Source organism: Symphalangus syndactylus, chromosome 21, assembly GCF_028878055.3.
Source record: "Symphalangus syndactylus isolate Jambi chromosome 21, NHGRI_mSymSyn1-v2.1_pri, whole genome shotgun sequence".
NCBI classification, from domain to species: Eukaryota; Metazoa; Chordata; class Mammalia; order Primates; family Hylobatidae; genus Symphalangus; species Symphalangus syndactylus.
Window position 1 is genome coordinate 58,084,061 of NC_072443.2, and position 15,891 is coordinate 58,099,951.

Genomic DNA, 15,891 nt, shown 5'->3' on the forward strand with positions numbered 1-15,891 from the left:
AAGATGAGGAAACCTTGGGTTCAGTGTATACTTCTTGGGTGATGGGTGCACCAAATTCCCACAAATCACCACTAAAGAACTTACTCATGTAACTAAATACCACCTGTTCCCCAAAAACCTATAGAAATAAAAAAAGTAAAAAAAAAAAAAAAAAGAGGAAACCAAGGCACAGAAAAGGGGGTTACCCTATTCAAGGTCACCAGCTAATAAAGAGTCCTCAGATTTTGCTGTGGAGCCTTTTGAAAACATAGTTGTCAGGCCCCATCCTAAGAGAGCCTGGTTCTTTCTCTCCAGAGTCCAGGGATAGCTGGATTTTAATAAGCACACAGGTGAGGGCAACCCTGACATCTGTGCAGGCTGATCTGTTTTATAATCTGCTTTTTCAGTCAGTAGAATATTGTAAATACTTTTTTGTTATTCATTGTGATTCAACATTTCCTAATGAATGTGCTGCATAAATAACCCTACTCCACCTTCAGACAAGCAAATTAAAAGTTAATAGCACATAAGAAATAACATTATGGGCCTCATTTTCCCTAAATAAGAAGGTGCTCTCTGAGGTCCCTTGAATATCTGTTGTCCTGCCCCCTCCCAAGCCAAAGTTGCCCAAGAAACTGGATAACCAAGTCTATTAGGCCAACTACCTCAATTTTACACATAATAAGTTGATTTCTTACATGACCTCTTCCCATAGAGGGTTTAAAGACACAAGAGATACATCTCACAGGATGCGGTCAAATAGAAAGCTAGCCAGAAAAGGAATGGAAGCAAAGAAACCAGCTATAATTGCTGCCATGATTGAGATTTAAATCTGACTTGAGGTTCCTGGCAGCCAAGACGGAAAGAGAATTAGGGTGATTTGCTGTGAATATACTAAAGAGTACTGAATTTAAAAAATAATAATAATAAAACAAAAATTTTAAAATGAAAAATAAAATTAAAAACTAAAATGTAGATTTGCATAGCTCAAATTATCAACAAGGAGGAAAAATATTTAGGAAGATGACATTTCTCTTTACAAGAATTCTGGGATGAACTTTCACATAGGACATTATAAGAAATGCACAATGGGCAGCCTTCTTTGCAGAAGTTTTATACCAAATATGAAAGAAGGTAGTACATGACGACTTGAATAAGCCTTGAACAAAGCTAAGAGTGTAACGCAAATGCATAATGATAATACTTCTTACTATTTTTATAGCTACCACTAGTTGGGAGCTATTATGATAGAAGTCCATTTAATTCTCAATCCTCACAACAACCCTATAGGTAGGTGCTATTATTATCCACGAAACCAAGGCCCTGAGACAGCAAATCGCTTCCTAATGGCACACAGCTAGAAAGTAGCAGAACCATGACTCAGACCAAAGCATTCTGGCTCCTCAGTCCTGTCCCTCAGCTGCGTTTCCTCAAAGAGAGACAGGACTGAATCAGCCCGGATACATGGCCTCATGCAACCCAACTCAGTACAAGATTAGAACTCAGATAGCAGGTGGTGGAGGGGGTGGAGGGGTAACATGGACCGAGTTCCTCATGTGTGCCAGGAGGAGCTTCTAACCCCCTAAACAGGTGGCTACAATCTTCCGTCTTAGAGATTCAGAAACCAAGGCCCAGAGAGGGGAAGGACTTGCCTGCGGTCACAAAGCTACCTTAGACGGTAGGGCAGGATTTTCAACCCGAGTCTATCTGGCGCTTTCCACGGCTCTTCCCTGCCTCTGGCCGGGGTACTAGCTCACGCCACGCCCTGGTCCAAGGCAGCTGCACACAATCCAGCTTCACTGGGATCAAAAGTTCTTGGGCTTTGTGACCATCCTGACTCCTTCTCTGGAAGCCCAAGCCCTGGCCTGAGATCTGAGCTCTGGGCCTTCCACGTTTCCAGGACTCCTGCGCCCGAAGTCAGGCTCAGGCTCCACCAATCCCCAGCCACCAAGTGCAAAAACAAACAAACAAACAAAAAACCCTGAGAGAGACATCAGTTTCACCAGGGAAGTTGACAGGGACAGTTATGTGGCCTTCTTGGCTCCCTTCTCCCTGCACACAGCCTTCCAGAGATGGGCCCAGCTGTGACTGAGCACCCAGCACACGTGGTACTTTATGTCTGGGTTCTCAGTGAACCCTCACACCCATTTCACAGACCAGGAACTTTCGGTTCGGCCAAAGATCCCCAACAGGACCCTCCCTGAGCTGCCGGTGTTAAAATTGTGCCATTGCTATGGTGCTAGTGAGTTTTGTTTGAAATCATGAAATGCACCCAATTTCTTTTTGACACCAGCTGCCACATCTTGGAAGGCACCAGAGTCCAGTGATCAGAGCCTAGGCACAGGGCCTAGATCTGCCTGTCTGGCCCTGGACCCAGGCCGGCCCTCCATGTGCTCAGCCTCAGTGTCTTCATCCATAAAATGGGGTGAATGATAGTACTTGCCCTGTGGAGCTCTTGTGATGATTGAAGGAAATAATGCAAAGCGCTTAGCACAGAGCCCTGAGCAAACCTCAGGAAGCAGGTGTCACTCCCCATATGGCCGATCGCTCCTGGTTTCTGGAAAAGTGGCCATGTTCTTTTCAACACCCCACAATTCTAGTATCATCTACAGCAACGCGGGGGTGGACAGTGTGAGCGTATTAGAGCCACAGGTTCCAAAGCCCCAGCACCTGTCACTCTTGCCTCCAGCCCCTGTCATGTTGAGTCCTCAGAGGCCCACTGCCCGCCTCCACCCCAGGTCTAAAGATCCAGGAGTTAGGGCCTGAACCAGGCAGAGAGCCTTGCTTCTGAGGGGGCAGGCAGCCCTGTGCACAGAACAGATTCAGGAAGTTCTACAGAAGGAGCAACGCCGGCCCTGTCAGCAGAAGGAAGGAAGGAGGGAATACAGGCTAGGGGGAAGGAGGAAAAGGAAAGGAAGAAGGAAGGCAGGGAGGGGCTTATTTATAACCTGGCACCCATAGGAAAGATGGATGACATTCCACCACTGGCTTCACCAAATCCCCGGTGCTCACGTTCTGTTTGAACTGATTCAGTTTTATTTATCACTTGCCATTATCTTAAGTGCCTTGGAATGGACATACTCAGCCCCGAGCTCTGATGCTAGCCAGGTACATGGCATCCCCACCCCCACCTCATCTGGCAGGTGAGGGAACTGGAGCTCCAAGAGGGGAGGGTGGGGACTCACCCAGAGTTGTGGCCTGGGCCCCCAAGTCAGGCCTCAGGCTTCCCACACTGGGGACAAACTCAAGAGCCAGAGATGAAAAACCTGCAACTGGACTCATTCCAGGGTCAGGTCTGGGGGCAGGCAAGGAATACAACATGGTGGCAGCACTACAGGGCTGACCGTCCCCACCAAGGGCAAGGGGTGGAAACCAAGAGGGAGGCCTGCTCTTAGCAGATGACAAAGCAGGAGCTTGGGACCCAGTGGGATGTGGGTTCAAATCCAGGCTCAGCAACTCCCAGAAAGTGACTGCCCCTGCCCAGGCCTTACCTTCTCCCTCTGTAAGACAGGGCTGGTCACTGGCAATGTTGATGGGTGGAATTAGAGTCACACACGCAATGAGTGTATGAGTTTCTCACTGTGCCTGGCCCATTGTAGGTGGTTAGTAGATACAGTCATGTGTCGCTTAACGACAGGGACATGTCATGTTCTAAGGCAATTTCATCATCGTACCAACATTGTGGAGTGTGCTTACACATACCTGGATGGCACAGCCCACTACACACCTGAGCTGTATGGTGCAGCCTGTTGCTCCTAGGCTACGCACCTGCACAGCATGTGACCGGACTGAATCCTGTAGGTAGCCGTAACACAATGGTGAGTATTTGTGTATCTAAACATAGAGAAGGTACAGTAGAAATACAGTATTATTATGATTATTATTATTATTTTATTATATTATTATGAGACCACTGCAGTAAATGCAGTCTGTCACTAACAGAAACGGCCTTGCATGGCTCATGACTATGTTTGCTGAGTGACCCCAGGGCCCTTGTCCAGCAGTGACACTGTTGCTATCTGTACACAGTGTCTAATTTTACCTAATGCCTAACTCCTGGGGCTCTGCCCCACACTTCATCTCATCCTTTTTCCTGAAACCATTGGGCCAAGTGGGCCAGGCTGGGCTGGATGCCCCCTGATGAGCAGGAGTGAAGGGGTATAAAAGCATCCTCAAACTCAAAGCCAGGAGCCCTCATTTGAGTCCTGGCTGTATCACTTCCTGGTGTGTAACCTTGGGAAGGTCTTATCTCATACTCATCACTGAGAAAGCAGTTGGGGCAGGGCTGTGGGTGCTGCAGAACTCTGCAGCCTGTTAGTCCTCTACCAATGTCATTTTGTACGTGAAGGATTACCTGGCTCAGAAACCTCTAGGCACTTGTCCTAGGTCACACAGCGTGTTCATGGCAGGGCTAGGATTGGCACATTCAGTGCCCCTAACCCCCTGCTGGTGACAGCTCCCCTAATGCCAGAGTGCCAACAGCGTGATAGGCACATAGTAGGTGTTTAGAAAATGTTTATGGCTCAACCAGTTTTGAGGATCTTTGTTGGATACCAGGCCCTGGTAGCCATCTGGGAGGCAGATTCCCCATTGTACTGGTGAACATGCAGACAGGCCCAAAGAGGCCAAGTGGGTTCCCCAAGCTTACACGGACAGGGAGAGACCACACCCTCTACAGCCCCAGGTCCAGGAAGAGCAGTTGCAGTTCCCTGGACCCTATGGCCACAGTCTCCAGATCCTGTCCGTGCCCCAGTCCAAGAGAGCCCCGGAGGAGACCTCAGCAGGACCCACCCACTCCCCTCTTCCCTCCCTTCTATCCTCTTCTCCCTAATTGCTCCAGGGGCAGCAGGAGTTGTTCCTAGGGTCGGACAGCTTCCAGGTGGCCGAATCCCTACCCCAGCAATCTGCACTCCCACTTTCTAGTCATCCCTCAGCACCGCGTGACCATCAGACAGTTGTTCTCTAGAGATAAAAGCTAATCGGCTTTTGCTGGCAGAGTGAGTGCCCTCCGAGGCCCAGAGGGTTCCTTGGTATTGAGTCAACAAGGGCAGCAGGTAGGGCTGGGAGTTGGAATAGGGTGCAAATCCCACTCGGTCACTGTGCCCTTGGCTTTCAGAGGCCAGTCCAAGGAAAAAAGCTCATGAAAAGGGGAAAGGACCAACTTTTACCATGTACCTATCCTGTGCCAGGCCCTTAGCTCTCAAATCTGTTGGATTATCCCACTTCACAGCTGTCTAACTTGAGGCTCAGAGAGGCCAAGTCACTTACCTAAAGTCACACAGCAGAGGTTGGACTTGAACTAGATCTTTCTGATTCCAGAACCCGAAAGCTTGTCATTTCTCTAAGTGTCCAAATGCTCCAGTAGCTGCTGTAATGGGGGCCCCATTGAGGAAGCACACAGCAGGGGAAATAACAGCCTTCCCATTTCCAGAGCACATAGCAAGGGGCAGGGGATAACAAAAGTCTTGCAAAATGCAGCATGGGGCTCTGTAATCCCACTCCTTCCCCCTCCATGCCCCTAAGCCCCAAGAAAATGTATTTCCATATACTGGGTTTCTGTTTAGCAAGGTTCACCTGTGTCTGCCAGTCTTTGGAGTCTCTATTAGTGTCATTCATGGTGGTACAGGAGGCACCGTTCGCCATTTCCTCTCCTCCCATCATCATATGTCACTCAAATCCAGCAGGAGCTCCTTCTGTAATGTGGCCCTCAGGGCTTCATAAAGCCGGGCTGTGGAACTTGAACGCAATAATGCTAACCCACACACTGGAAAATAAGAATCACCAGCTTTAACTGAGCATTTACTGTGTGCTCACTGCAGTGGGTGTTTTACCCGAAGGCTCTCTCTTAATTCTCTCAACCACCTTACGAGAGAGCACCTGCCATTGTGCAGATGAGAAAAACAAAACAAGGCAGGCACAGTGGTTACATAGCAAGTTCATGGGCACACGGCAGTTAGCGCAGCTGGGATTCAAACTTGGTTGCCATTAGCACATTTATGATTACCATTACTCCAAGGCTGGTCCTGCTAAACAGTTTTTATTACTGGAAAAGTCTGAAACTCCCAAGGTGGGGAGAAAGGCGGCTTTGGGAACCCCACATGATGGCATTCTTTACTGGCCCGAAGGGAACGGCTGGTTCAGTGCAAGACCTGGAATTTTCCAGTGGCACATGCAGCTGGGCCGCAGTGATTCCATATCTCCCCAGGCTTGGGCCCCACCCTTCCAGGAGCCGAAAGCCCATAAACATTCCTTGAGTGTCACTTGGCCTTCTTGTCATGTTGCTTCTGACCCCTGGCTTTCCAGAAGCTTCCACTGGGACTCTTGAAGCTTCTGTTCTCTGTTCCTTGAGACAGACTGGATTTCCAGATGATCAGCCATGAATCTTTGGCAAACACATGGCAGAGGGGGCTGCTGGGCTCAGGGAGAGTGAACAGGCCAGGTCTGGTGTCAGATCCCAGACCTGGATCCAAACCCCATTATCTGCTGTGTGACCCCAGGTAAGTCTCTGCTTCTCTCTGAACAGCTACCCTTCTCTCAGCCAGCTTGAGGGTTAAAGTAAATGCTGGGTGCACAGCAGGCCTTGCAGGGTATCCAGTGCCCCCCCTGGCCCCTGTGGAAGGGAACTGCTCTGAGTTTTCCAGGAAGGATGGTCAGATGCTGCTGGAGATTCCTTTCCATGGAAATGGCCACTCCCCAGGTCCTAGGGGGAATGAAGGCCCGGGTGTGTCCTGGCTGTGGCACCTCACCTCCTGGGCCTCCACCTCTTGCTCTCAGGATCCTTGTGGGGATGAGAGAGGGACGCGGAAGGGCCTTAGGCCCAGCACTGCATGGGTAGGACCTGCCTTTGGGTCCGATGCCTTCAGATCAGATGTGCCTAGGTTCTTCTTTTTCTGTTCACCCCATGGGCCTGGCAGACCTCGAGAGTTTTCGGGGCCTAGACTGGGAGGCTCAGTGGTGCAAGGGTGTGGGATGCAGGGTCACTGTAGGTCAGACAGGCGGCCTGCAGCTCAAGCCTCGGTGTCCTCATTGTGGAGGGCGGCTCACTCCTCAGCTGACGTCTGATAAGGACCGAGTTAGAGAACCTCCTGTGTGCTGAGCTCTGGCCAGGAGCTTCCACCTTCCTCTCCCTGAGCCCTGGAAGGTGGTCTCAGTGATCCCTATTCTGCAGATGAGGCCACTGAAGCTGGGGAAGGGCAATGACTTACCCAAAATCATGCAGAGGCAGCAGCAGGATTAGAACCAGCTCATCTTCCCAACCTGCCTGGGCAACGTAATGAGACTCCGACAGAAGAAGAGGACATGGGCAAAACTGCCTTTTCAGACCGTAAAGCACGTGCAATATTGGCTGCCTTTGTTCTGGAAAAAAAAAAAATACCTCACTTACTCTCTTTTCTCATGAATTAGAGAAAATTCCTTGTCTTTTCTCATCAATTAAATTCTCTTTTCTCTCCTCTGTGCCTTATCTGTGCTGTAGAGTCTGTGAACTTTACCACATTAAATTTCAACTCTCACAATAGGTCCCCGAGATAAAGAATATTCTTACCCAGACGAGAAAATGAGTTTCAGAAAGGGAGTCATTTGCCGAAGATCTCACAGCTAGAACCAAGGCAGAAAACTGAAGAGGCTAAGATGGTGGGCTCTGAAGCCAGACTGCCTGGGTTCACATTCTAGCTTCCTACTTGCCCTTCATAGCTTGGGCAAGTCGCTTGACCTCTCTGAGAAACCTTAGCTTCCACATCTGTGAAATGGGCAGCAGGAGTACCCTGTGAGATGATCTGCGTGAAGCACTTTCCACAGGGTTTGGTACCCAGACACATTGCGTAAGTGGATAATTATCATCTGATTCTTAACACTTGTTACTTGGCAGAGCTGAGCTGTAAATCCAGGCCCATGAGGCCTCTCCTGTCTGGCTGACCTCACCCTGCCTGCTTCTATCTGGTCTTTCAGGATGCGCGACGGCCCAGGGTGGGGCAGAGGATGAAGGAGAGGCAGAGGCAGGTTGGATCGAGGGGGCCGCCATTCTCCTGTCAGTTATCTGTGTGGTCCTGGTCACGGCCTTCAATGACTGGAGCAAAGAGAAACAGTTCCGGGGCCTGCAGAGCCGCATCGAGCAGGAACAGAAATTCACCGTGGTCCGGGCTGGCCAGGTGGTCCAGATCCCTGTGGCTGAGATCGTGGTTGGGGACATAGCCCAGGTCAAATATGGTAAGTGTCCCAGCCACAGAGCCAGGTTCTAAAGCTGGATTCTGGGCAGAGGTGGGACAGGCCAGGCTGATGCAAAGAGATTGGCTCAAGGGAGGGGGTGCATTCCTGAAGGCTGATCCCAAGCCAAGATGTCTTCTGAGATCCTTTAGGAGGTGGAAGGGTACTTCCTGGAGGAGGTACAATCCCAGAATCCATTTAAATCAGAAATTACAAGTACATGGCACATGTGCCACCACTCTCCAAACTTCCACCCATGGCGGACATTACTAATCAGTCACAGCTCAGAGCCTGAATATAGCCGCAGAAGCCTTCTCAGCATAGCACCCCAACAACCACTAACACTCAGAATGGGTTTATTAGATGAAACCTATTTCCCATCCCTGATTTGGCTGTTAATGGATGCTTGTTGGGCTAGAGGAGATGTTAGAAATCGTGTAAGTGGGTAAGTGAATATTCTGGACCTGTGCTACTGCCATGGAGAAAATGGGCAGGCTGGCACCAAAAGGAGTTTGAGCCAGATATGTCTGAGGTAAGTTGAGGCAGAAGGTAGGGGAGAAGTTGGAGTGCCCCTCCTCACTCTGCCCTAAAGGGCTTGATTTCCTCTTGATGATGTGACTTTGTTGGGGTCTTCTCAACCCAGCCAAGACAGACTGGTTCCTTCCAAAAGATTTCCCCAAACCATAACTGAGATTAAAGAAGAATGAATTGTTGGGAGACCTGCACTCCAAGTTCAGGTGAGGTCAAAAGAAACACTTCATAAAGTACATGCCCGCTTGAGTGAGGGTTGCAGGGCCCCAACCTCAGCCCTCCAGGCCTTGTGCTGTGCACCTTAGCTCCAGTCTTGAGCTGTACATGGGCCTTCTATGGGCACCATCTTGGTTCCTGTACCCTGGGAGCTCTAGGCATTCTGTCCCCGATGGCAAACCTTCCCTGGTAATCACACATTTAAGGGAATGTTCCAGCCTTCTAGTCACCTGAGAGCCTGCTGACTCCCCTGCCCTTCCTCTTGCCAGGTGACCTCCTCCCTGCCGATGGCCTCTTCATCCAGGGCAATGACCTCAAGATTGATGAAAGCTCCCTAACTGGAGAGTCTGACCAGGTGCGCAAGTCTGTGGACAAGGACCCCATGCTGCTTTCAGGTGAGCTTCAGCCTGATGTTGGGCCCATTCCCATCGCCATGCCCAGGGGATGCCTGTGTGTGTCCCCTTCATGAGGCTGGAGGGACTCAGAGACTTTGATCCTTGGCTCTGGTATCTCCAGCCAGCTCAGCCCCAAGTGAGAACTCCCTTCCTTTTCCCTCACAAACACACATTGAGCCTACTGTGCACTCAGCAACCCCAGCCCTGGGGAGACTGCAGCGAATAAAATAGACAAAGCATCCCTGCCCTCATGGCATTGGCCTTCTAGTGACTTGGTTTTACTAAAAAGCTGAACACCGAAGCCCACTTTCATCAGAGATGAGAAAGAATCAGTCAGATGATAAGCGTTCTGGCCACCAGCTGTGTGCTAGGTACTGGGCCCGGCACTAGGGCTGCAGCAATGAGTGAGGCAGGGAAGGCCCAGCCCTGAGGAGCTTGTGGCGGAGTGAGAAGCAGGGAGGCGATGTGAAAATTCCTGAGCGGAGAAGTGTGTGAAGAAAACAAACAGGGCACAAGGTGTAGTGAGTGTGGGTTAGGAGGAGGAGCTGGCCTTGTGACTATCCGAGGGAGAGCACACCAGGCAGAGGAAACAGCAGGGGCAAAAGCCCAGAGGCAGGACCAGCTGGAGGCTGCAGTGACATAGAGAGAGTGGAGAGGCCAGAGGTCAGGCCTCATGGGCTATGGTCAGCGTTTGGAAATTACTCCCGGTGTGATGAGGATTCTCTGAAACGGTTTTAAGCAGTGAGCTGATCACGTTTACATTTTTACAAGCTCACTCAGCTACAGGGGCAGAGAAGAGGTGGGGAAACCCTGCAGGGGTGAGACACTAGCCAGGTGAGACCCCGTTTCACAGCAACACCCAAAAGGCCTTATTGTCCAGCAGTGCTCAGCAAACACCCTCTGCAAAGCTACTCTGGGTGCTCAGCCCAAGTGCTGGGACTATCTCCACCCCCAACCCACCAGTGATTCAGGCCCAGCCCCTGCCCATGGGAGGCCCTAGCCTGAATGGCCTTGGGGATTCAGGCCTCCCAACAGCTAATCCCACAGTAGACATGTGAGGAAGGTGTTGTGAGAAAGCCAAGGAAGGACCAGAGCTCCCTGGAGGAGGTGGCATGCAGCTGGGTTTTAAAGGATGAATAGGAGCTTTCCACTAATCGTAGAGAATGGGCCCTCCTAGCAGAGGAAACCACGTACAAAGGCACAGAGTTCTGAAGGAGTGTGGAATGTCCTGGAAATGCAAACAGGTCTGCAGGACAGGATGGTGGGAGTGAGAATAGAGGTGGGGGCATTTATTTATCCAGCATTTATTCAACCAACAATTGTTAAGCACATACTGTGTGCCGCTGGTTAAGGAAACAAACAAGGTCCCTGTTGTCCTGGAGCTTAGAATTTAGTAAAGGAGAGAACCAGTAAAGGAACGAGCAAGCAGATATGCAAGGTAACTTCAGATAATGATAAATCAGATGAAGACATTCCACCATTGTGGTGAGATACACAGACCTGCAGGAAAGGCACAGGAATCTGAGTTGGTCAGGGAAGCCCTGTCTGAAAAGGTTGCATTTGACCTAAAATCAGAACAATGAGAAGAAAAAAGTATTCTAGGCAGAGAGATAGCAAGTGCAAAGCCCCCGGGGTCTCACTGATAGACTATGGAATGCCCCAGATGACCTCTTAGAACATAGGGCCACATGAGAGTTCAATAAATTGTTACAGCCCTGTGGCCCTGTAAAGGCCACAGGATCCTGCCCTCTGGGATGAAGTGGTTGACAGACAGAGCATCCTTGGGGGCAGTGGCCAGGTATGTCCTCTGGATGTGTGGAAGCCCAGGGCAGGCATGGGCCTGAGAGGATGGAAACTTCAGACAGTTTGGGGAAGAGGGGAAGATGCTGGCAGGAAGCTGGAGAGAGAATGTTCGGAATCACTGGCCTGACAGCATCACAAACCAGCCAAGGAGGAGGGCACAGGTGCAGAGAGACCCTGGAAAAGACACAACGGGCAGAGATGGATGGGAAGCCAACCAGCCAGCCTGGAGTGAGTCATAGGGTGGCCGGGTCTCGGAGCAGGGGCAGGAGGGCCCAGAGGGAACAGAGGTGCCAAAAATAAGACCATGCTGAAGGCAGAGGATGGGAGCAGGAGATTTCAGGATGAGAAGCATAAGGGGAGAGTAAGGAGGTGCTTTGGGGAGCTTGGGGAACCCTCTGGCTATGTGTGCTAACTCTCTGTCAAGAAGCCTCAAAACTTGGAGAGGCTGGGATGTCTCCAGGGAGGCCAGAAGTCCTAGGAGACCAAGAGATCCTACAGGAGAGCTGAGGCCTGCAGGCCCTTGGAGACTCAGAAGGGAGCTCACCCCTTAGTGGGGAAGGACAAGGGGACTGGGGACAGACAGAAGGCATTCCAGGTCTCAGCAGGGATCCCAGTGAGTCCTGTGAAGCCTGGGCTTCTGGGGTCAGCATTGGTCTTGGCAGGATTCCCAGTCATCTTGGAATAGTGGCCTGTGAGCACTGAGATGAGAAAGGGGTGACTGCAAAAAGCCACTACAGGCTCTCTGAGCCCAAGTTGAACCAGCGGCCTTGGTCTCCATCTGGCTGGGAGCCTGGGTTGATGGAAGAGGCCTGGGGCCTCTGGATGTCAGGAGACATCAGCCAAGGTCTCCAGGATGTCCTTGTGGGCAGGAAGGAGAGGGGCGTGTGGGAACCTGGAGATCTCAGTGGGTTCGTGCTGGTTCTTGGGTCGCTGGTAATCTGGTGGACGGTTTCTAGTGGCCTTCCCTGGAGCTCTATCCTGTTGCAATGTGCAAAGTGTTCCCATCAGTCTCTCAGAGCCCACAAGCACAAGGGGGTGGCAAAAAGAAAGCAAGTGTCAGGATCCAGAAAGATGATCACAGGACACAGGATGAACCAGATGGAAGAAAGTGAAGCTCCTTGGCAAGCCTGAAGCCCTGGCATCAGAAATCCAATTGTGTGGGAGTCAGCAGGGCAAGGGAGTGTGGCTCAGCTCAAACTCATAGGGAGAAATGGAGAAAGGGGCATAGCTGGCTCCACAGCAAGCAGTATAATTGGAAAGAGATTTCTGTAACAGTCAGGACCATTATCGGACAAAAGAGGCTGCCTGTAAGATAGTGAGTTCCCCATCACTGACTGTCTATGAGCAGGACGTAGACAGGCTGCAGGTGGGGATGTTGGAGAGTGGCCCACTGAGTGGGCACGGCATTCAGCGCCCCTCCCAGCCCTGAGAGTACATTCACCATGCCCTATCTCCCACTCTGCCCCCACCATCTACTGATCCACCTTGTCTTGCTCCCTTCAATCTGCCTCTGCTGAGGCCGTCCTCTCTTCCTAGTCTTATTTCTTCCTCTTTGCCCACTTAACTTTTTTCCATCTGCTCAAGCCCCACCTCCTCCATGAAGGCTTCCCTGACCACTACTGCCCTGTGGCAGTCATCCACTGACCACCTGGGACCCACTTTTAGCCTGTGACACTCTACTTCTTGCTTGACCCAAACAGACACAGCCTCGTCATGGTGTTTGAGTTTTGCACTGCACAAACCATCTCAAATAAAATGAAGAACAAAATTCGTCGACCATCCCACCACCCAACCAGATCTCACTGGTCTCACTTTTATAGGCCCTGCTATCCTTGGCCACATGCAGATAGATGACACTACCATGTAGTGTCATTTCTGCGTCAATCCTCTTGCCCACACAGGTCTGAGCAGCTGGGAGCTCTGAACTGGAAGCTCTCAGGAGGTTGTGCCCAGCTCACCCCTGGGCCCTGCAGACCTTAGGCTCTGTCCTCCAGAGTCAGTGGGGAGAAGCTGAGCAGAGGCTGAGCTGAACAGGACCTGAGCTCTCAAGTGAACTTGCTGTGTGGCCTCGGGCACATGGCTTCACTTCTCTGAGCCCATTTCCCTGGGAGGACAATAGGAATGTCATTCATGATATGATGTAAGTGGATCCCCTAGCACAGTGCTGCACAGGGAGGCTCAAGATGAGTTGGTCCCCTTCCCCATTCCTTGGGTGGGGCCTGGACTTGGGGGTGAAACAGACTGGGTTCCAATCCCAACTCTACTCTTCCTTAGCCAGGAATCCCCAACAAGCTTCTCCCCCTTTCTGATTATAGCCCCAGCTCGTGAGGTTGTGTTGAAATCTGGAACCTCCAGAAATGTCCATTTCCCCTCTTATCCTTCATCTCAAATGTCTCCCCTTTCTCACCTCTCTGGGCTACCCCCTTCCTCTCCATCATCCAACTCCTCCCTACCTTCAGCCTGTAGCAGCCTGCCTCCCCCAGGGGGTGTTCCTTGATTAGTTTCTTCCCCAGTGTTCTGAACTCCCTGCGTAACAGCCATTTGGATGCTCATTTTTGTGCACAACTAGACACCGTGGGCCCCTTACATCAGTGGGGAGGCCTTGCTGGGCCTTCCAGTCTGACGATCCTTGAGGAACAACACAGAGAGACCAGGCTGGGGGCATTTGTGGGGTCCTTATGGTGGTTGAGAAAGCCCTAATGTCATCTCATGCACTGTTTCAGCTTAGAAGAGGGCAGGAAACACTCAGTTCTGGTCAGTTGGTCCAACCATGCTTGGCCTGTGACCCTGGACAGGTCCCTTCACCTCTCTGAGCCTCTGTGTCTGTGTCAGTGCAATGGGGAAGCTGGTGGGGCCTCCACTGCCTACCCCACAGGGCTGTTGTAGGGACCACAGGCATGCACACGTGTGACTGTCCTTTGCAAACAAACCCTGTGGTTGTGAGGTGCTGTATGGTGTAGAAGGAATGTGGCATTTGGAGGCAGAACACCCAGGTTCCAGCCCTCCAATGGCTCCCACTGTGGCCTCTGCCCCTCAGAACCTCAGTTTCCCCATCTGACAAGTGAGGGCAGACCAGCCTTCAGAAAGACTCAAATGACCTCAACACTCAGGGCACCAGGGAAATCACCAAAACCAGGCAGGTTTCCCCTACCTTCCTACCCTCCAGGGACAGACAGGCAGACACGAGCCCATGTGTGGTGTATCTTCAAATGGGACAGAGTAAAAATGTTCAGAAATTGCAAACTCATATGTCTGCAGGGCCAGGTAGGGAGAGCACAGATGCCAAACCCAAACCACAGCTGCTTCCTGTTGCTGCCTGCAGAAGCGCCAGCCCAATCTGACCTCAGTGCTCACTTTGCAAGAGAAGCCAGAAATCCAGATTTCCCTGTACAAGCTCTCGATGTTTAAATATTGGCAATAAATTCCCATATTTTAAGGTCCCTATGGGTCAAGCCACATATGGGTGGGACCTAGAGTGCAAACTCTGACCTAGGCCTATTTTTTAGCTTTGTATTTTAAGATAATTTCAAACTTTCAGAAAAGTTGCGAGGATGGCACAAAGAACACGGGCATGCCCTGCACTCTGATTCGGCTGTTGCTAACCTTTTGCCGTCTTTGCTCTCTGACAAATCTCACTCTCCCCCTCATCGTGCAGATTTGATGGCCTTCTCCCACTAGACACTGCAGGTGTATCTCCCAAGAGCAAGGGTATTCTCATGCATAACCACAACACAGCCATCAATTCAGGAAACTTGACATTGATTCGGTACTGTTACCTGCTGTGCCATCCATATTCACATTCTGCCAATTGTGCCTGCAGCGTTCTCCAGGCCAGGATCCATGTGGAGCCCTGCATGCCATTTGGATATCCTGCCTCTTTGGTCTCCTACATGGAGCAGCGTCTCATCTTTTCATTGTCTTCATAGAAAGCCAGTGTTTTTTAAACTCTCCTAGGTCATGTACTTCTGTGAGAGTTCCACTAAAGCAGTGACCCTTCTTACAAGGAACAAATGCCCAGACTCCTGATCTTGCAGCATTTCAGGGGATTCAATGATCCCTAGAGGACCCTGGTCCTATCCCAATTTGCAGCTGGGGAAACTGAGACCCAGAGCAGAAGTGTAAGGCCCCACAGAGGGCAGAGGCAGGGCAAGAGCCAGACCCCAGCTCTGGGCTCTTCCTGTAGCCCTCACGCAGGAGCCTGCCTCCTAGTGGTAACTTCCACTGGGAAATGCAGGACTAGACTAGATGCCATCAATGTGGCAGTGGAAGGGGCTGGAGCCAGGGGGCCAGGATGGCAGGGCTGTCTTCAAAAAACAGCAAGGCCTGGCTCCAGCAGGCCCAGTGGCTCAACCCCTGCAAGACCCTGACACACCCTCCTCCCTTACCCCTGCCAGCCAGAGCACTAATAGCATGAGGTCATGCAGGACGTCGGTAAACCCTCTTGGGACTTTGCCCACATCCCAGTGCCTGCTGCCCACCCCACCAAGCAGAAGGCCAGGCATGGGAGAGCCGGACCTGCCACCACTGCCACCGCCTCCAGGGAGCCTAGGACGACACCGTGACTGCAGAAGGCCCAGTCTGCTACTCGGCCCGCACTCTCTCCATTACACTACCCTGCCTCTTCTCCATGAGAGGCAGCGGGGTGTAATGGATAGAGCACGGGTTCAAGTCCCGGCTCCACCACTCACAGCTGTGTGACCCTGGGCCATCACTCAAGCTCTCTGAGCCAGAAAGTGGTGGGCAGAGGGGCTGGGGATTGAACTTG

At 51.3% G+C, this 15,891-nt stretch overlaps 1 protein-coding gene across 12 annotated transcripts in view; it reads left to right on the forward strand.

Moving 5' to 3' along the window:
* Positions 1-15,891, forward strand: part of ATP2B2 (ATPase plasma membrane Ca2+ transporting 2) — a 126,042-nt gene that overhangs the window by 42,942 nt on the left and 67,209 nt on the right. For 11 of the 12 annotated variants that reach the window (XM_063630704.1, XM_063630703.1, XM_055260184.2 and 8 more), the window contains exons 3-4: positions 7,927-8,184; positions 9,198-9,323. The exons of the other annotated variant lie outside the window; for it this stretch is intronic. In XM_063630704.1, the coding sequence (XP_063486774.1) occupies positions 7,927-8,184; positions 9,198-9,323 (384 nt within the window). The remainder of the gene's footprint in view (positions 1-7,926; positions 8,185-9,197; positions 9,324-15,891) is intronic. 12 annotated transcript variants of the gene reach the window in all.